The sequence below is a fragment of the Panicum virgatum genome, chromosome 9N (genome assembly GCF_016808335.1).
Source record: "Panicum virgatum strain AP13 chromosome 9N, P.virgatum_v5, whole genome shotgun sequence".
NCBI classification, from domain to species: domain Eukaryota; kingdom Viridiplantae; phylum Streptophyta; class Magnoliopsida; order Poales; family Poaceae; genus Panicum; species Panicum virgatum.
The window spans coordinates 68,325,437-68,344,723 of NC_053153.1; the positions used below are offsets into that span (position 1 = coordinate 68,325,437).

General features: G+C 46.4%; 2 protein-coding genes across 2 annotated transcripts; one reads left to right on the plus strand and one right to left on the minus strand.

Annotated features, from left to right (window-relative positions):
• Positions 1-21: 21 nt before the first annotated feature.
• LOC120690619 (dnaJ protein ERDJ3A-like) lies at positions 22-4,009 on the minus strand. The gene is made up of 7 exons (XM_039973337.1): positions 3,677-4,009; positions 3,020-3,075; positions 2,839-2,912; positions 1,811-2,352; positions 1,380-1,721; positions 738-1,094; positions 22-552 (listed from the first exon to the last, which is right to left on the minus strand). The coding sequence occupies exons 1-7, from the start codon at positions 3,770-3,772 to the stop codon at positions 271-273; spliced, it is 1,749 nt and encodes a 582-aa protein (XP_039829271.1). The 5' UTR covers positions 3,773-4,009; the 3' UTR covers positions 22-270.
• Positions 4,010-6,219: 2,210 nt separating this feature from the next.
• On the plus strand, positions 6,220-9,896 carry LOC120690530 (ran-binding protein 1 homolog c-like). The gene is made up of 4 exons (XM_039973211.1): positions 6,220-6,520; positions 6,626-6,777; positions 6,884-7,009; positions 9,302-9,896. Exons 1-4 carry the CDS (start codon positions 6,366-6,368, stop codon positions 9,490-9,492), a joined length of 624 nt encoding a protein of 207 aa, XP_039829145.1. The 5' UTR covers positions 6,220-6,365; the 3' UTR covers positions 9,493-9,896.
• The last annotated feature ends 9,391 nt before the right edge of the window (positions 9,897-19,287 follow it).

Here is a 19,287-nt window from a genome sequence, read left to right on the forward strand (position 1 = left end):
CAAAAAGGAGAACAGCAGAAATAGAGACGAAACCCAAGTCTAGCATGCGTCGACTGTATATTACGTGTTTCAGCAGGATTGTAGCATCAGCACAATTACATTGGCAGGGAGTTGAAAGGGAGGATACGTCAGTAATTCTGGTGTTCGGGACGACAAAACTGTCCGACAAACACTATACATTTCACCCTCATCATTCAGCTATGTACAAAGCCTTCAAGATAATACCGTACACTGTGTTAGGTCTAAAACACTTCAAATTGCAATGATCGTCTACCTAAGGACTGGCTTTTGTTTGGTGGGTGACAGCTGGACATCTCCGTTCAAAACAGAGCCGACGAACCTCTCAGCTTCTTCCAGTGTCACCTCGTCGTTGTACAAGGCGAACCTCCCCCGGCGAGGCTTGTAGGCAATGAGAAGCTCGTCAGATGACTTGAATCCAGACTTGTCAAACGATGACAGGAATGCGGATTGTTTGTTCTTGTCCAACAAAGCATAGGAGAGTGCACTTCCGGAATTGTAATTCTGCCCCCTTATCAGAGTCTTCTTAGATATCTGGATGCAAAATCAAAAGAAAAGAGATAGTGTGTGTGTGTTAACAATGCTGTACCAAACACTAAGAAAAGCAGAATCACAAGATAATAGATATTGTTATGCATTAACAATAGCTATGCAGAAGAATAAGAAAATATGTGCTTCCACTTCTACTATTAGACGAATTTTTAAGACACGAGATGCACCTCAGACAGGACTGCTTCAAGCTTTCCCTTCGCTTTGGTTGATCCGAAAACACCGATTATGCATACTGAAGTCTTCTCTCCACAAATTTCCTCAACGCTGGAAGCTGTGAGCAGTGGAACCTTGTTTTCTTCACGTTGACTGGAAGATTTCTTATTAGCTTGATTCGACGCCAGCTTCTTATTCTTCTTCTCAAAACTTTCTAGCAGCGTCTTTAGTTCTCTTATACCAGATCTAAGATCTTTCACCGAAATGCCATCCTTCAGAAGAAGCTCCTCCCCATTAACAGTTCGGCCAATTAGAGCTGGTAGATTCTTTACGCCAAGACTTTTGAGCAGCGGATGAGAAACATCATGAACCTAAACAAGCACCACGGTTTATCACGTTACATACTTTCATTGCTGTTCTTTTTCGAATCCTAATAACATATATTGTTACCAATCCTGACTGTTCACCAACATAGTAAATGTACGCTCTACTAAAGGAATGTCAATAATGTGTCATACTACCATTTTTTAGTAACCATTCATTTATGCTTAGAAGCAATATGGTCTACTGTGTGACAATTTTTCCGATCAAGAGCAGAGAGATTATTGATGACCAGAATTCCTAAGAAAGGTACAGTAATGGACTAAATTACGTACCTCAGCATCATAAAAAATTAACCGATTGCGGAATATCCCACTGATAGCATGCCACATTACTGGAGTGTCCTTCTTACTTGATAGGAAGAGCACTTGAGGAAGGTTTGGTAGGACATTTGGAGGGAAGCTGAATTGGCCAATATCTACTCGTTTGGAGAATCTTGGCAGGTGTTCTTGACAAAATGTCTTCAAGCTCTTAGCATCATGTTCTCCAGAATACTCATGCAAAGACCCTTTTTCTGTAGTGGTGTACGAATAAATGAAGAGACGGGCTGATTTCCCTAGTGAAACACCAACCTTTTTGCAAAGAGATTTTTCATTATCACAGTTGACCTTACCAGCCTGCACAAAGAGAAAGCTATTAGAGAAGTATGTTATCACTATATGTTGAGCAGTGCTATATATTTCATTTTTTTTTTATCTCAGCTTACCCTAAGAGCACCATCCAGTGAGTGGACCACGTCCTGCATGACACTTTCTAGAACAAATTGACCTTTTGACTGGGGTGTATAAAATAACAGAAGCCAAGTAATTCCTTGATCAGATATTTCTTTACTGAAAATTTGTGTAGTGACATCCTGAATCTTGGCAGTGCCAGAATGCTGACTAGAAGTTCCTGTATTGGCTCTAGCTGAACCAGCTGATCCACCATGCTGGCTACCACCCATTGATCCACCACCAAATAAGTTAGAGAAAACATCACCAAGATCAAAACCACCACCAAATGGGTTTCCACCACTGGCCCCAGGATTACCACCAAACGAAAAGGAAAATGTTTTTGTATTTCCCTGACCACCCATTGTCTTCCATCCATCACCAGATGTGAAATAGCTGGTCTTGGGGCCACCGCCAGTGAAGTATGTGTAACCCTCACGATTTCCAAAATTTCCACCACTGAATGCAGGGTTACCCTTCTCATCCCCATATAGGTCATAGTTTTTCCTCTTCTCTTCATCAGATAGAATCTCATATGCTGCAAAGGCACACCAATTCACCAGGAATTTCAGTATTACAGAAAAGGCACAGCTATTCTCATCTAGCAATCATGAAACAAAACCAGTTCATAGAAGAACAGTTACAGGACCCCTTAGTGCCAGATAATTTAGTGTGAACAGAAGCAGAATGGCTCAAACATAGAGCATGTACTGTTCCAAAACTTTTTGCACCGAAACAAACCCAAGAGACAACATGGAATATTGTAAATGCATCTTGGGATGGAAACATAAACAGAAACTACTCCTGCCCTAGTTAAGAGCAAGGCATTTAGAAAGCAACAAGATCAAATGAAAAGGGCTCCGGACACATATGGACAGAACAGCCATAATCTTCCATTCAGATATGATGATACCATGGTTAAGCGAGGTGGAGTGCCAAATTAAGGATTATCTTATATACATCATTAGCATCTACAAGTTATAAATCTAAATAGGTATTGAAAAATCAAAGTTGAGATTCTTACCATTGTTTATTTCTTCGAATTTTTCCTGAGCACCCTTGCCTTTATTCTTGTCGGGGTGATATTTAAGAGAAAGCCTGTAGATATAAAAAATAAGATAGGATTATTAGACTAAGCTATGGGCTGAAAATCTCGTCATATTCTGACATTGAAAAGTTGAAAACATAAACTATGTCGAACATACTTGTGAAAGGCTTTCTGAATGTCGCGTTGGCTGGCATTCTTGTCTACTCCAAGAACCTGGAATAAAAAAAAATCATGAGGGCATGATGTAGAAATGGTGACAAACTAATATAGCATACATAACAAATACTCCTATAACAGTTGCAACATGATTGGACTATGCCTGGATTTCCCATTGGGGAAAGACTCAAACGGTATCAATATTTCAGGTGTAAAGCGTGACTGCTGTCTGGCAATTATCACATGACAGTTATGAAATTATGAACATCACATAACCATCAAACCAAATATTAAGTTTCCATGATATACTATTGAATTCTCGCCTCTGAATTACTCGAGAATATCTTTCAGATGGCAATCAACATCAGTAACATATCACACCACCTGGAACCGCACCCGCGAATAATTAACATTGTCATTCATTTGTTAATGATTATTTGGGAGTGTGCTTGGCGCTCAAACGCTCAGAACTGGGGATGACCATGCTGTAATTTCGTTGCTTCTAGTAATGAAATTTCGGGTTCGCCCGTGCTGGAAAAGTCATTTGTATGCGTGCAGCGTGCGCCGCTTAATCAGTTGAAAAAAATAATGCCTAGGGTTTACAAATAATAAACAAGGAAGATACGAAATACGCACTCATATTACGCAAATTCCTCACCTTGTAGGGATCTATAGATTTGGCCGCCGCGACGTGCAAGGCGACCGAACTGAGAACAACCAGGGCGACGAGAAGCCACCGGAAGGGGATCCCCATCGCGGCGTGCCGCGCGGCTTCGGTTCGGTTCGGCTTCGCTGGCTGAAGCTTCCAGCGCTCGATTTTGCTCGGCTTGGCTTCTGCTGGGTAATATCTGGATTGAACTCAGGCTGGATTGGGAGGGAAGCGGAAGAGGAGGACAAGGATTCGGCCATGGAGGAAGGCTGCCGTTTTTAGAGAGGAGTCGTCGCTTCGGGTCGAGATGTTTCGCGACGAAGTACACGTGGCCCTTGGAGGGCACTTCCAGCGAACTCGACCAATAGAATTCGAGCATTTGAACCAGGATGCGTGGCTGTCGCAGTGTTACGTACGAACCATGTGCCACGTAGGATGATTGGGAATGTGCGGAGACGGAAGCGGCGGCTACGGACGGATATGTCGACAAAGTTGCCTCTTATGTGAACCCGTTTCAAGTTAGGGCCCTGTTTACTGTTCCCACCTCATAAACTCGTAAACGCAAAAAAAAACGTCACATCGAATATTTCGATACATGCATGGAGTATTAAATGAACTTTATTTATAAATTTTTTTGCATGGATGGGCTGTAAATCGCGAGACGAATCTAATGAACCTACTTAATCTATGATTTAAAACAGTGAAGCTACAGTACCATCCGCTAATTATGGATTAATTAGCATCATTAGATTCGTCTTGCGATTTACAACCCATATGTGCAAAAAAATTTGTAAATAGACTTCATTTAGTACTTCAAATTAGCAAGATTCTTTCGTAAACATTTTTTGTGTTTCAACTGACAGGTCCTAGGTCTCGTCTCGTGTGCTTTTTTACCTTGCGCATTGCAGTTCATAGTTTGAAGTTGAAATAAAAAAGTCTTAAAATACAGAGTCTAACACAGTGTTTGTGTAATTGTGTGTGTTAGATTAGTTGCAGTGGGAATCTTATATTGATGTTTTCGAGATAAGCACATGCGCATGAAGAAAATGAATTTGAAACTATCTCAGCAATGAGAAATTTTATAATGATTGAAAAAATATGAGCCATTTATCTAATAAAATCCTACGATGGTGAAAATAGAAAGTACTCAGAAGTACCTATGGTAAAGTATATGATACTTCCAAAATGTGGGACCAAGTACCAAAAAATGAGACCGAATACTAATTTAATTTATTTTTTATAAATACTTTACATAACTTTACAATCATTGTAAAAAAACTCTACATAATTTATGGTTTAGTTTCGTAGGCTTCAATTTTATGACTAATCAAAAATTGATATCGATACACACATAGTTTTATCTAGATGAAACTGATTTCTTCTTTCTATTTTTAAAACTAAGTATCATTTTATCCAAAAATTCTATATAGAATATTAATTAACCACATTAAATTTTATAAAATCTTTCATGGTGGGTATAGGTAGGGCCGGACGATGAGCTGAAAACTCACGGACTGGCTCGGCTTAATTGTTGCTCAACCCGATGAATGTTTAATGAGCAGAGCATCTATTTTTGCTTGTTTCATTAACGAACTGGCTCGAGTCAGCTCACGATCTAACTTAGTTAGAGACTCTAAGAGAGCCCAAAGCTGAAACACTCCAATCCGCACGATCACCAAATTACTTTTCGTCTGAAATTTTAAGTTAAAACTCAAGTATTTATTGTTGACTCATGTTCTATGATTTTATCATTGTATCACTGAAGTTGGACAATTAGAACAAACATAATTGGAAAAAGTTTTGATATGTTGTTGTTTGTGCATGCTCGATGCATGGCAGATTTTATAATTTTGGAACTTCATAATTTCCATAACTTTTGTACTTTACATATGTTAAAGTGATAATTCTGAATTTACATCTAACACGAGCCATTAACAAGATGAGTCGAGCCGCTATTTTTTGTCGTTTTGTTAATAAGCCGAGCTGTTCGTTAGACTAACAATCCAGATCGAGTCCAGCCCTAGGTATAGGGAAGAATAGTATGCCAAAAATGAGATTACTATAAAAGTATATTCATCCGTTCTATATTATAGATTATTTTGAATTTTATAGCTACGTTAAATTTGCTATACATATTGATTGATATACATAATTATGATCTACAGTTTGAACGGAGGAAGAAGTACATCGTCAAAATGGAGACTACACGACAAATTCGCAGCAAAAAATGTCTGAAGTAGCCATTGGGCCTGCTGGACCAGGCCCAGAGAGGGCTAGGCCGGGCTTCTTTTAACGAGGTCTATGCTAGGTTAGTAGCACACGGCCCGTCATGGTTTCGACAACGCATCTCAACCGTCGATCAGACAACCACAAAGAATCAAACCCAATCTTAACGACACCCACACAAATCAGGCGACGGCGCGACGCCCTTTATTATTATTATTATCACAAAAAGAAATTCCGGCCGACGGTGAAACCCCCGTTTCGCCCCCCGCAAGGCAACCCTAGTAGAGGCTCTCGCTTTCCCAAAGCCCAACCCTTTCGGCCGCGCACGACCCCACCCACGTCTCAACTTATAGCCGCCCCTCTCCCCACCGCCGCGGCCGCCACGCGCAGCAGCAACCGTAAGCCTTAAGCAGGAGCGACCGCAACCCCGAGCCCTACTGCTACTACCGCCGCCGCCACCGCGCCGAACGCCATGGCCGACCCAGCGGAGCACCGTCCGGCCGAGGAGGAGGAGGCCGCGGCGGGCGGCGAGGACGAGGACACCGGCGCCCAGGTCGCGCCCATCGTCAAGCTTGAGGAGGTCGCCATCACCACCGGCGAGGAGGACGAGGACGTCCTACTCGACATGTGAGTCCGCCTCGATAGATCCGACGCTCTGATTTCGCTTCGGTTCGATCCGATCCGATCCGATTTTGTTATGTTTTGATCTGACTCTCGGGTGCGGTTCCACAGGAAGGCCAAGCTGTATCGATTCGATAAGGAGGGGAACCAGTGGAAGGAGCGTGGTACTGGCACCGTCAAGCTGTTGAAGCACAAGGAGACCTCTAAGGTCCGCCTCGTCATGCGTCAGGCGAAGACACTGAAGATCTGCGCAAATCACCTTGGTACCCCTCCCCCCACCCTTTTTTTTTTGTTGATTTTTGGTGCGATTTCGATCTGGGTGGACGGGCCTGTGACTTTAGGGTTTTCTTTGTGTTTATGTGTGCGCAGTGGTGGCGACGACAAAGATGCAAGAGCACGCGGGTAGCGACAAGTCTTGCGTGTGGCACGCGCTGGACTTCGCCGACGGCGAGCTGAAGGAGGAAATGTTTGCGATCCGCTTTGGGTCGGTCGAAAGTGAGCACTAAGAACCACATCTAAACTCCTTAACCCTTCGTGCAGCAGTTTAGCACCCTTTCTGTTCATATCTATCTAGTTACGCTGTTACAGTTTGAAATTCTTGATGTTGAGGGTTTTCGGGGATAGTTATTTTGTTTATTTATTTTATTTTTTGTTATAAGAGTTGAAAGACTACTGCCCTGTCTATCCATGTATCCTATGATGACAAGTTTGTTGGATACTTGGTTGTGATTCCAATGTTGTGTCAGTGGTTAGTCCAATGGTTTGTCACCCTCCTCTTGTTCTTATAAACAACCTAGATACATAATCAAGGTGTTCTAGGCTCTTCTATCATGATCATACATAATCATGCACTCATGCGTAATATTCATACGACCATTGACATTGCTTCCTGTTTTCATGTCATTGCATTGTTTTGCATTTGCCTGTAAACTCAAGCGTGCACTCTTACTTGCTGACATTAGAATAGATTTCTGTAAGGTCTAACTATTTTGGGGGCAATAACAGGCTGTCCTTTACTTGTGCTCTAAGCAGAAGTTGTTTTTGTTTCCACACGATATGATATTGCTGTATCTATTTTCATTATTCTTATGGCACAAAACTTCCCTAAATTTATAATGAACTACTGCTTTGGTATCTGAACTTGGACACACTTTCTATTTTTCGTAAAACGTCCAAGTCTTGACAGGTAATGTCGGCATCATAATAAATTGTGAAAGTACCAAGTTGGTAACGGTCTAAGGATGTTAAACCAGTTTTGTGGTCGTCCTTTGGCGTTGTATTGTTATGCATCATGAACATCATGAATGGCTGTCATTAATTTTGTGCTTCCCCTCAGCGACCTTGCCGTTACTTGTTAGCTAGTACTTATTCATAGTTATGCATCATGGATGGCTGTCATTAATTTTGCGCTTCGACTCAGCTGCCTTGTTGTTACTTTTTAGCTAGTTACTTGTTAGTTAATTACTTATTCATAGTTTTGCATCATGAATTGCTGTCATTAATTTTGCATTTCCACTCAGCCTGCCTAGCCGTTATTTGTTAGCTAATTTACTTATTCATAATGTGCACATGTTGGTACATTCATCACCTTTCGCAGCTCATTGCTGTGTCAGCATGCATCTGGAATAGTTGACAATGGACCAATATACTGAAACTGATATTTTTTCATGTCTTTCCCGGATATTGTTTCATGCATCACGGTTTTTTTTCAGTGTTGGTGAATCCAAATTTTGTTACTCATAAGCAACAAAATTACAGAGGAATATAGTTTTTCCACATTGTACATTCATCACCTTTCGCAGCTCATTGCTGTGTCAGCATGCATCTGGAATAATTGACAATGGACCAATATACTGAAACTGATATTTTTTCATGTCTTTCCCGGATATTGTTTCATGCATCACAGTTTTTTTTTCAGTGTTGGTGAATCCAAATTTTGTTACTCATAAGCAACAAAATTACAGAGGAATATAGTTTTTCCACATTGTGCGAGGTTCAGCTATCTACTTATTCTACGGCCTAGAGCCCTAGATAGTTTCCTCTGGTAGGCTGGTTATGCTGCTGCACCAAGGGCCAACATCCTAGCCAGGATTAAAGCTAAAGGAGCAGCGGGGGGAAAGGCTCTTAAGTTCTGAGCCATTACAGTATGAACAGCTATAATCTAACTGGCATTTAACCTGCTTAGATGCTTATGATGAATAAATTAGTTTTGTTCTTCTCAGCTGCCGCGTCATTAGAGTTAACCTAGGTTGATACAACATTCATATTTATTCGACCACCAGCATACTTATATACAGTTTTAAGTACCATATATATAAAGTTTAAGTGCCAGTCTAACTGGCTCAATGTTAAACGGGCTTCTGGTGGTGCAGTTTAGTCATTGTGATATCAGATGACGATATGAACAATTTATGCTGGCACTGTAAGCCATTTTTTGTTTGATATGGTTATTAGTTGCCTTTAGATATTGATTGTTTTGTTATGTAATTTTCTATCTGTTAGAAATGTTTTAACTTTTTTCGAATTTAATCAAGTGTAATGTTTGATGGCTGCTTTTTTTTTCTGATATTGCTGTGGCATAATGATATTTTTAGAAAGGGAACATATCTGGCGGAAACCACCACCTTCGTGAAAACCCGTGCAAAAGGTGGTGGTTTCCACCAGATGTGTTCCCTTTTAGAAATACCCTTGCAAATCTTCCATGGCAATACTCTTAAACAAATATCCTTTTCTGGTTTTATACCAGGCCTTGTGGGCTTGCTGCTTACTATTGTCATTTTATTTCAGACTGCAAGAAGTTCAAGGATACTGTTGAAGAGATCGCTGATCAGCAAGGGAAGAATGAGGAAAAAGAAAGTGTGGAGGCCTCCTCAGCTGCCGAATTGGTAGAGAAGTTAACGGTGACAGAGGCCAAAAAGGAGGAAGCTGCGGATAAAGAGGAAGCTCCTGCAGCAGATGATAAGGATGTCAAAGAGTGAAGGTCCCTGCTTTCAACTCCTATGCGTTGTGGGCATTTGTATACTGAAACAAGTGTCAAACGAGTGTCGTTCCATTCATTTTGTTGTCAGGGTTCTTCCGTTCACAAATTTTTCATTTTTGGTTTCTTCGGGATGAATGTTTGTGTTAGGTGGAATCTGAGTTTCAGTCGTCTACTTGGCATTCGTGGTCGATACAGTTATTGGAGTCTCCTGTTTATCTTGGGATGGAGTGGCTAGGGTCAGCATGTTTGTATAATTATTTGGAGTTGCTTTTGGAATGGACGCGGTTTGAGTTGTCCGAAGTCTGTCTTTTCGCTTCATCTATCTTCTTCATTTGCTGTTCTTAATGATATGAGATGATTTAAATCATAAAATGATACGAGATGCTATACTCTGGTTATGCACTTATGAATTGTTTGCAGTCATCTTTAATTTATCATCGCCGGCTTGCGGCTTCCTTTTTTTTTTTTGTTGTCGCGCGTGCTGCTGGACGAATTTATTCAACAGACAGATGAACAGTATGAATGATTATGATTACTATGTACGATATTGCAGTACCCGTGGAGCAATCTCCACCTGCTTAACTGGATATCGATACGGTGGATTACATTGTCATGGTGGGTCGGGGCGTGATGTCCCGATGATCTGCACTAAACACCTAACGCCCCACGGGACGCGTATCGTCCGGATTTGCCGGAGCGTGCATTCCATGACTGACAGGCAGGGCATGATCCCGTGCTGATTTGCTATAAAAAAACCAAAGCTGAAATCTCCCAGGACAATGGCATGCGTGTCTTCCGCGATTTTTTTATTTTTTAATTTCGTATTTTACAAAAATATATTTTTGTTTTTGAAATTTACAGAAATATACCCGGCCGCCCCGCTGCCGGGCGGCAGGGGCTTTTATGCAAAAAATTTCTCCGAAAATTTGCGCCCGGACCCCTGGAGCACCGGTCGCCCGACAGCGGGGCGGCCGGCCCCCCAGGCCGCCCGGTTGCGGGGCGACCGTCTCCCCCTCCACTATATAAGGGTTTGGCTGCCACCCCACCCCTCGTTTGCGTCATTAAAAATCCAGAAAAAAGAAAAGAGAGGAGGGGTGAGGAAGAGAGGATAAGCGGCAAAGCCCTGCCGGATTTTCAAGCCGGCGACTGCAAGTAACCAAAATTTCCTACATTTTACAAATAGATTATGTTGTAATTATTTTTATTGACACAGTAGATTAGCAATCATTTTAATTATTGTCAGGAGTAATTAGTGGTACATTAAGGATTTTAATTAAGGATTTAGTGGTACTATAGTGGTTAAGGTAAAAATATAGTTTTCAAGTTTAGGTGTAGTTACTTGTTGTGATTAGTGTTGATACAGTACATTAGCAATCTAATTAATTAATATTAGTAGTGATTAGTATTAGATTAAGGATTTAGGTACGGTTATGTATGAATATGTATTTGAACCTGATGGTAGCATGTAACAATATAATTTTATTATGTATGTATGTGTAGTTGAACCAGATGGTAGCATGTAACAATATAATTTTATTATGTATTGATATATAGTGTTGTATGATGGTACTATTGTTATCGTCATAAATTAACAGGGTTAATTAATGGGCTGCAAGCGAGTTGGGCTTGAAGCAAGAATTAAAGAAGGCTTCAGAATCGGCTCCTGTGTGAGTATTTGGGCCGTGCAGGCCATGTATCTTTAGATTTAGTTCAGTTTGGATTAGAGATAGAGTCTGGTTTGGACGCGTTAGGTTTAGATTGTTTCCCAAGTCTCCGGACTATAAATATGTACCTTACGATATTCGTAAAAGAGAGAACATCATCACGTTTTGCAACAACACATTGGCGCAACGCCGCCCCTAATTCTAGGGTTTCATCCAAGTAAGCGCCATGCTGCCCTGATCGTCTTCTTGCGATCAGGGCAGCATTGTTCTTGTCTTTACCTTAGTATTACTCGTACTGAAGCATTTTTGATGGCGGGTAATGCTAGTTATCTTGATGTTCGTAGCATGAGTTTTAGTAGATCTATCATGCTCTTGTTGTTTACCATCTACGAATATCATGTTTTCTCTATGCGTTCATGCTTTGATCTTAAGCTAATTCTCGTTGCAAAGGATTAGCTGCGTAGAGATAACACCTTGCTTCTTTTCTATCTAGTAGATCCAATCTGTTATGGTTCGTTCTTATTTTATAAGGATTAGCTCAATATCCGCTAGGTTAGGCCTTGCAAACGGATTGGATGTTCTGGTGATGTAATAGATGCTTTGTTCTAGCCTTGATAGGGATTGTTCCGGGAATCGGCTCTTGCTAGTTCTTAGGCCTCTGTTTTTTGTTATGGTTTAGTTATCTGTTAGAGTAAAATGCACTGGGGGTCCTTTAACTAGTTGACCTGTTCTGTTTAGGTCCATAAACTCCAAAAGTACATTTCTAGGTCCCTAAACTTTTTAAGTCGTTCACCACAGGTCCATACGCATCCATGTGGGCAGCTAGCGCTGATGTGGCACGCTGACTAGGCGCTCTCTCTCTTTCTCTCTCTCCCTGTTCTCCCCCTGCACCGCGCCTCCGCCTGCGCGCACGCCGCCGCCGCGGCCACTGGGGAGAGGGATGGCGCGGAAGGAGGGCCGGCCCCGCGTGCGTGTTCGTGCCGCGGCCAGCCTTGCGCCGCCCCGCCGCGCACCGCCATCCACCGGCCTGGGGAGCTCCGAGCTCGGCGCCCGCCGCCGTGTGCCGGCCGCGCAGGCCGGCCCCGCCGCCGCCGTGGCGCAGGCAGATCTGCGGGTCGTGGCCATGGAGCAGCGCTAGGGTCGGCGGCGCGAGAGGGAGCTCCACCCGGACAGAGGAGGGAGGAGAGCCGCAGATCCGCGCGAAGCTGGCCGCCGGCGAGCTCGGGAAGGGAGGATGCGCCGCTGCGGGGAGTGGCGCCGCCGCGAGGAAGGATCTGGCCGCCGCCATGGGAGAGGGGATCGGGGGAGCAGAGGGCCGCCGGGCCCTGCTCGCCACCGCTGTCGGAGAAGAGGAACGCCCGCGCCACCGTCGGAGGCACGACGCCGGAGATGAGGCAGGGACGGCGGAGGCCGCTCGAAGTCGACGCGAGAGCTGCCCTCGCGTCCTTCGCCCGCGCGTTGCCGCCCTCCTCCGCCTCCCTTGCGCGCCTTCATCCGGCCGCCTGGAGAAGACCGAGGAGGAGCCGCCTCCTCTGTTCCGCGCGTACTCCACCGCCGCGGCCTCCACTGGCGGGAGGGTGGCGGCGCCGTCGCCGTCGCCAAGAGGCCGCGAGGCCGCCGCACCATCTCACTGTCGTCGCCGCTCCCACGAACCCCGCGGCGCCGGTGACCAGCACGGACAGGCCCCTATCACGCCGAGAATTCCGCGCGCTCTGCTTGCTCCGGCGCTGGCCGCCGCCGCTGCGCCCTGCCGGCGCGCGCGCAAGCGCCGGGGAGGAGGCTTGCGGCGGGGAGGCGAGCCGCCGCCGCCATGGGAGGACGGGCGCGCATCCGGCCACCCCGTCCGCGCCGGCGAAGGGAGCACAACGCGCTGGAGGACGGCGGAGCAGGGAGGGGCCGACGCGGGTAGGGGGAGAGAGAGAGGGGAGGGAGGGAGGAGAGAGAGTGGGGAGGGAGGGAGTGAGAGAGAGAAAGAGAGAGAAAGAGAGAGAGCGCCTAGTCAGCGTGCCACATCAGCGCTAGCTGCCCACATGGATGCGTATGGACCTGCGGTGAACGACTTAAAAAGTTTAGGGACCCAGAAATGCACTTTCGGAGTTTATGGACCTAAACAGAACATGTCAACTAGTTAAAGGACCCCAGTGCATTTTACTCTATCTGTTATACTCGCTAAGCCTAGTTACGTGTAGGATGTTCCGATCTAGCGGTGAAGCTATTACTATCGTGGGTTGGATTAGCTAGATTCAATTGAAGCAAGTTTTCATAGTTATTTGCTTTATCCACTGATATCCGAATATACAGATCAGATCTGACACCGGGACTTGATCGGTTCTTTGAAAGCCGATGCAAGAGTCGTTCCGGGGAGCCGACCACGGCTCGGACTAATATTTACATGTGTTTGTGCATGCAGGCAAATCGTTTAAAGCACGTTCGCACCTTCCTAATAAGGTATAGGTCAGGTGGCACGCCTTACATTCTCCGGAATCTTTGGCGTGTGCCGGATTGCGGGCCGTTGTCCAAGGAAGCAGTGCCTGCCAGCGCCCCGGCGACCTCCCGGCTCTTCGTGTTGCCTGTCGCTACTCGCCGGTGGGTTTTGACCAACAACAACTATTTAATTTAGATGTGTGTGATTGTATTGCATTGTTTTGATCTTACGTGGTAGGTATGGCCGGGGTTACTCCTGCGTTGCTAGACCCAATAATAGACTCGGGTCACCGGTCCATCCTTGCTGTGGTTCAGCACCAACAACTCAACGTGCTGCGTCCACGTCCACCTGCAGAGATTGTTCTTGTAGACCCACGATGGGTGCCCAGGTGATATGTCGTCTATTTTCTATTTTTATCCGTTATACATTTCGTTATATAATGTACTAACGTTTGTGCACTGTATGATACAGGCTGAGTGAGGCATGTCTTCTCATTGTGGCTCGTCTTGCTGAGAGTGCCTTGGTGAAGCTAGACAGGTCTCTACTTTCAGCTCTCGTTGACAGATGGAGACCTGAGACACACACGTTCCACCTCCCTTGTGGGGAGATGGCACCGACTCTGCAGGACGTTGCGATGCTGCTTGGTCTTTCTATCACTGGAGACACTGTCGGGCCCCGCGTGGTACTTTCTACGTGGCTGGAGGATCTTGAGCAACGTTTTGCAGGTGTTGCCACCACGATTGATCCTGAAAATTTCAATGAGCACCCACAGTCGAAAGGCCCTTCCAAGTCATGGCTCCTACAGTTTCAGGTACAACTTCCTACAAAATGATGTGTTGATGCATTTTATGGCTTTGAAATACCTCATGTGTTTCTTATTCTCAATGTTCGTACTTCATTGCAGCCAGATCTGTTGGCAGCCGATGCCGATGAGTACAGCGTGACTAGATCACTCGAGGCATACCTGCTGTGGTTGTTTGGGTACATCATGTTCAATAACTCACACAGCCACTGTGTGGATAGGGTGCTTGTGCCCTACGCACAGGAGATCGCCGATGCAGATGAGGATGTCATACCCTTATATAGTTGGGGTTCAGCGGTTCTTGCATGCACATATCGTGGACTCTGCAAGGCATCACGACAGAATGATAGGAATGCTATCCTAATGGGGTGCCCAATTCTGCTACAGCTTTGGTCTTACGAGAGGATTGCTATCGGTCGTCCCATGATTGACCAGTCTCCATACAAACCGGATATGTACGGTGACAAGGAGGACGACAGGCCCACCATGGGGACTCTCTGGTACTCTCGACAGGTATGTACCCGATAAAAAATTGTATTCTATGCATACTATGGTCACACATTGTTCCTTCAATACCTTCCTTATGGACACATAATTTTTATTTTTGCAGAAAATATGGGCACATATACAGACCCGACAGTCTTATCCTGAGTTTGTTGCGGAATTTGATCGATTGACCCCAGAAGATATTGTGTGGGAGCCATACAGTCCTTCGGCTATAGCCACACGTGCACCGCTTGGGATATCTTCGGTGTGCACATAAGACCAGGGCCTATGGATGACTACTGCAGCTTTGGTGTACGACATTGCAATTGAGGCCCACTGCCCGGATAAACTCAGGATCACAACAGTTCACCGGAGCGGGGCCTTCTTCGTATCACCCTATGCCGCCACCAGGAGAATATGAAGGAGCTTCTTCCTATCCACCACCACCACCACCTCCAACACAGGGTACGTACAATAATTTGTACAGAATTGCATTCACTTATTGAACGTTGCTTAAAAAAATTTTTGGTGATATGTAAGGTGGTCTCAAGACAACGACGGGGCCAATTTCGACGACTTTACACGGTTGTTTGCTACGCCTGCCCAGGACGATGATCCCAGCTTGCATACACCTGTGGCTCTGTTACGCCGTCCTGCCAGAGATGTGAGGCCACCGGACCGTCATAGCTACTCTATAGATCACGTACACGCACAATGTAAGAGTGGTCGGCATGGCAGGGGTGGTTAGTTGTTGCCACTTGTTTCTCTATTGTCATTATGGACCTGTCGTCTTGGTTTTCATATTCCGTACTAAAACTTCGTCTATGCTACCTTGCAATGCAAGCACACTTTTGCAGTACTAATGAACTGTTAGACCATGATATGGTGTATAAATAGTGTTACGACGAACCGAGTATTTTTTCCTGGAATTTTTTAACCAAATGAGGGGAGCAGCCCAAATGAGGGGGGCAGCCCTTTTAGAAGGGAATGGGAGGTGGTCGCCCCGCAGCCGGGCGGCCAGATCCAGCCGCCCCGCTGCCGGGCAACTGGTCCTCCAGGGGCCCGAGTGCAAATTTTCCACGAAACTTTTTGCAAAAAGCCCCTGCCACTCGGCAGCGGGGCGGCCAGGTGCCGGCCGCCCGGCAGCGGGGCGGCCGGGGTATATTCCTGTAAATTTCGAAAACAAAAATATATTTTTTGTAAAAAACGAAATTGAAAAATATAAAAATAAAAAACATAGTATCTTCCGTGTTGCCGGGACGCAAATACATGATGTTTCATCTGTGCTTGCGGCCGTGGTACTGGTAAACCGCCATGAAAGCCCCCCCTCTTGTTCGGGGACAAGAGAGATTGGTTGTTTGGTGTACGCCAGATGTGCGATCCCCTCCGTGGCTCTCCGTGAGATTGGTGCCGCACTGGTGACAGCGGTGGACGGGCCGAGATTGAGCCTATATAGTCATCGTACTCTAAATTCATCCTTTAAAAATAATATTATATTCTAGTCATCAAAATTCTCTTCTCTATCTCCAGTATCTCTGCACCCATTTATCCTCTATATCTTACTCTATATCAACTACCATGCGGTGGGGCCTACTCTCTCTCTCTGTTTCCCCACACAGACTTCTCCCCTGCTCCCTCCCGGCGCCGCCCCTCGCTGCGGCCTCCCTCCCGGCGCGGCTCTCCTCCCTCCCCGAGCCGGACGCCGCGCAACCCTCCTCCCTCCCCGCGACGGCCATGGCGCGCGGCCCTCGAGATCCAGCCATGGCGCGCCACTGCGCCCCTCCTCCCTAGCGCCCTCCGCTGCTCCCTCGGCCGCCGTCCACCTCCTCCGCCGCCACGCCGCCCTCCTCTGCGCTCTCCTCCCTCCTCGGCGCGTTCCCCGCCATGGCGGCGGCGGAGCGACGCGCGCGGGCCACGGAGCGGCGCGCGCACGCAGCGTTGGGGCGTGCAGGCGACGGGGTGGGACGCGTGGCTTGCTCGCGGGCAACGGGGTGGCGCGCGCGGAGGCGTGGTGGGGCGGCGGCTTGCTCGTGGCGGCGAGGCAGGCACGACTGGCCGCGCGTGGCGGCTGCCCGCGCGCCGTGGCGAGGTCGGCACGGCAGCAAGGCAGGCGCGTCGGCCAGCGCAGGGCGGCAACGGCTCCTCGCGGCGCCGGCGTGCAGCTCCCCACGCCGGTGGGGTCCTCCTCCGTCCTCCCTCCTCCTCCACGCCGGGCAGAGGCCCCTCCTCCGCCGGTGCGCTGCCCCTCCCTCGTCGCGCTCCTCCCAGGCTTCATCTCCTCGTGGCGGCGGCGGCTCCTCGGCCCTCCCCTGCTCCGCCGGCGTCGATTTGATTCGGCGCGGGCTCCCACCCCGGTCGCTCCCTGCCTGCTGGCCCGCACGAGGAGCGGCGGCGACACGGATGCGGACATGCGACGGCACGGCCGCGGAGCAGCGGGCAGCGGCGGGCCTCGCTGCAGCTCCATCGGGTGGCCTCGACGGCGCCGCAGCGGTGGCAGAGGCTAGGCAGTTGCGCAGCGCGCGAGCAGAGACGAGGTGGGGCCGACGCAAGCAGTAGCGGATGTGCCGTACTACCCTGGGAATGGCTGACGACGGCTCGTCCTGAACGGTAGCGGACGGACATGCAGTACCCGCTGCGGGGTTATTTCTGTTAAAATCGAACTGGAAGATAGCGTAGCGTATCGTTTGGAGTGTCCGGTGCGCACAGACTGAGCATGGCACGGGCCAATGGCGATGCCGATGCTTCCTTGCCTCCTGCTGCAGCTGCTGTTTCAGCAACGGAATTTGGTGATTCCCGTACGTGGGGTACGGACGGGGCTCGATCTGAAGAAAATTTTGGCGATTCACGTACTGACGGGCACTCTCTGAAATCGGAACAAAATCTTTGCGCTGCAGGGATTTCAGGGGATCGCGCACTGCTTTGCGTGCCTGATGCTCTGGCCCCATTAGTCATTAGTGAATAGTGACAGTTTGACCACTAATTATAGTGTCAAACAGAGTCGGTTTACAAAACCAACTTCAGAACCCCGCGCTAGTGACCCTAAAGAATCTATTGAGGCCTTTGACCGCGCAAATAGAAGATGGTTACTGTAGTATCACTGTAGAAAATTATTGATTAATTACCGTCATTAGATTCATCGCGAAAAGTTACACCCATTCCTAAAATTTTTTTGCAAATAGACTTTATTTAGTCTTTCATGCGGAGACTAGAAGAGGCGCGCGCCTAACCAAACAAGGCCAGTTTCCGTTGCGCTGCTGCTGCGTGGTACAGTGGTACTCTACTCTCCCGGTCAGCAAGTGTGGCTGCCCAGGCAGTTATGGGAAGCGCCAAACCCGTGAATACTATAAGGTTTTGTTTAGATTTCAAAACGTAAAATGTAATTTTTTTTAAATTATTTGCATGGTGTACTAAATGTAGTAAAAAAATAAATCGCATTATACTAATGGACTGTAAATCACGAGACGAATCTAATGAACCTAATTAGGACGTGATTAGACACTAAATTACTACAGTAAACAAGCTCTAATGATGGATTAATTATGCTCATTAGATTCATCTCGTAATTTACAGACGAGACATGTGATTAGTCTTCAAATATTGAAGATTCCCTTCCAAAAACACAAAAATGCAAAATACAAAGTGAACTAAACACACCCTTACTAACGGCAACGGTAGCGCAGCGGGAAAATTCTGTCTGGCATCTTGTCAGTCCAGATCCAAGGCTACCGTATTCGGTATTTCCTCAGAGCATGTATAATGATGAGCTGAGAGCGGGCGAAATGCCGACGTGGGAGAGAGAAGGCATGAGAGAGAAGGCAGCGTGCGATGAGTGAAACGGCGACATTCAGCTGGCGTATGTACTATTTGGGCCAACCAACGACGCTCTCTCCCTTAGAGAAAGTACTCCCTCCGTTCGGAAATGATCTACATATTTTGACTAGAGAAAGTCATTCGAAGTAAAGTTTGACTTTTATTAATCACTCAGAATATAATGTCAATTACGAATAACTCAATGTCATCTCAAAACCTCTTTGAATACATATGTATTGACATAAATTTTATAAACTAATTATACATATAATTTAACTAATTATTAGTCAAAGTTTATAAAGTTTGACTTTTCCTAGTCAAAATACGTAGATCATTTCCGAACGGAGGGAGTATAATAACCAGCTGAGTGCGGACTGGTTGCCAATGTGGCAAAGAGAGAAAGATGAAGCGAGCCCCTAGCACATCGACTGCTCGGAGCCGACGAAATGGCTAGTTTGTCACTGCAATGCATTAATGACCATTGGGGTCCGCCACTGTCCGGAGTGCTCTCAGACGGCAGCGAGCGAATACTACTATCTTTGCTCTTATTGGCTGCTGTCGCTTACACCAAATAAATAAAACCACACCCTGCTGAAAAAGACTGCA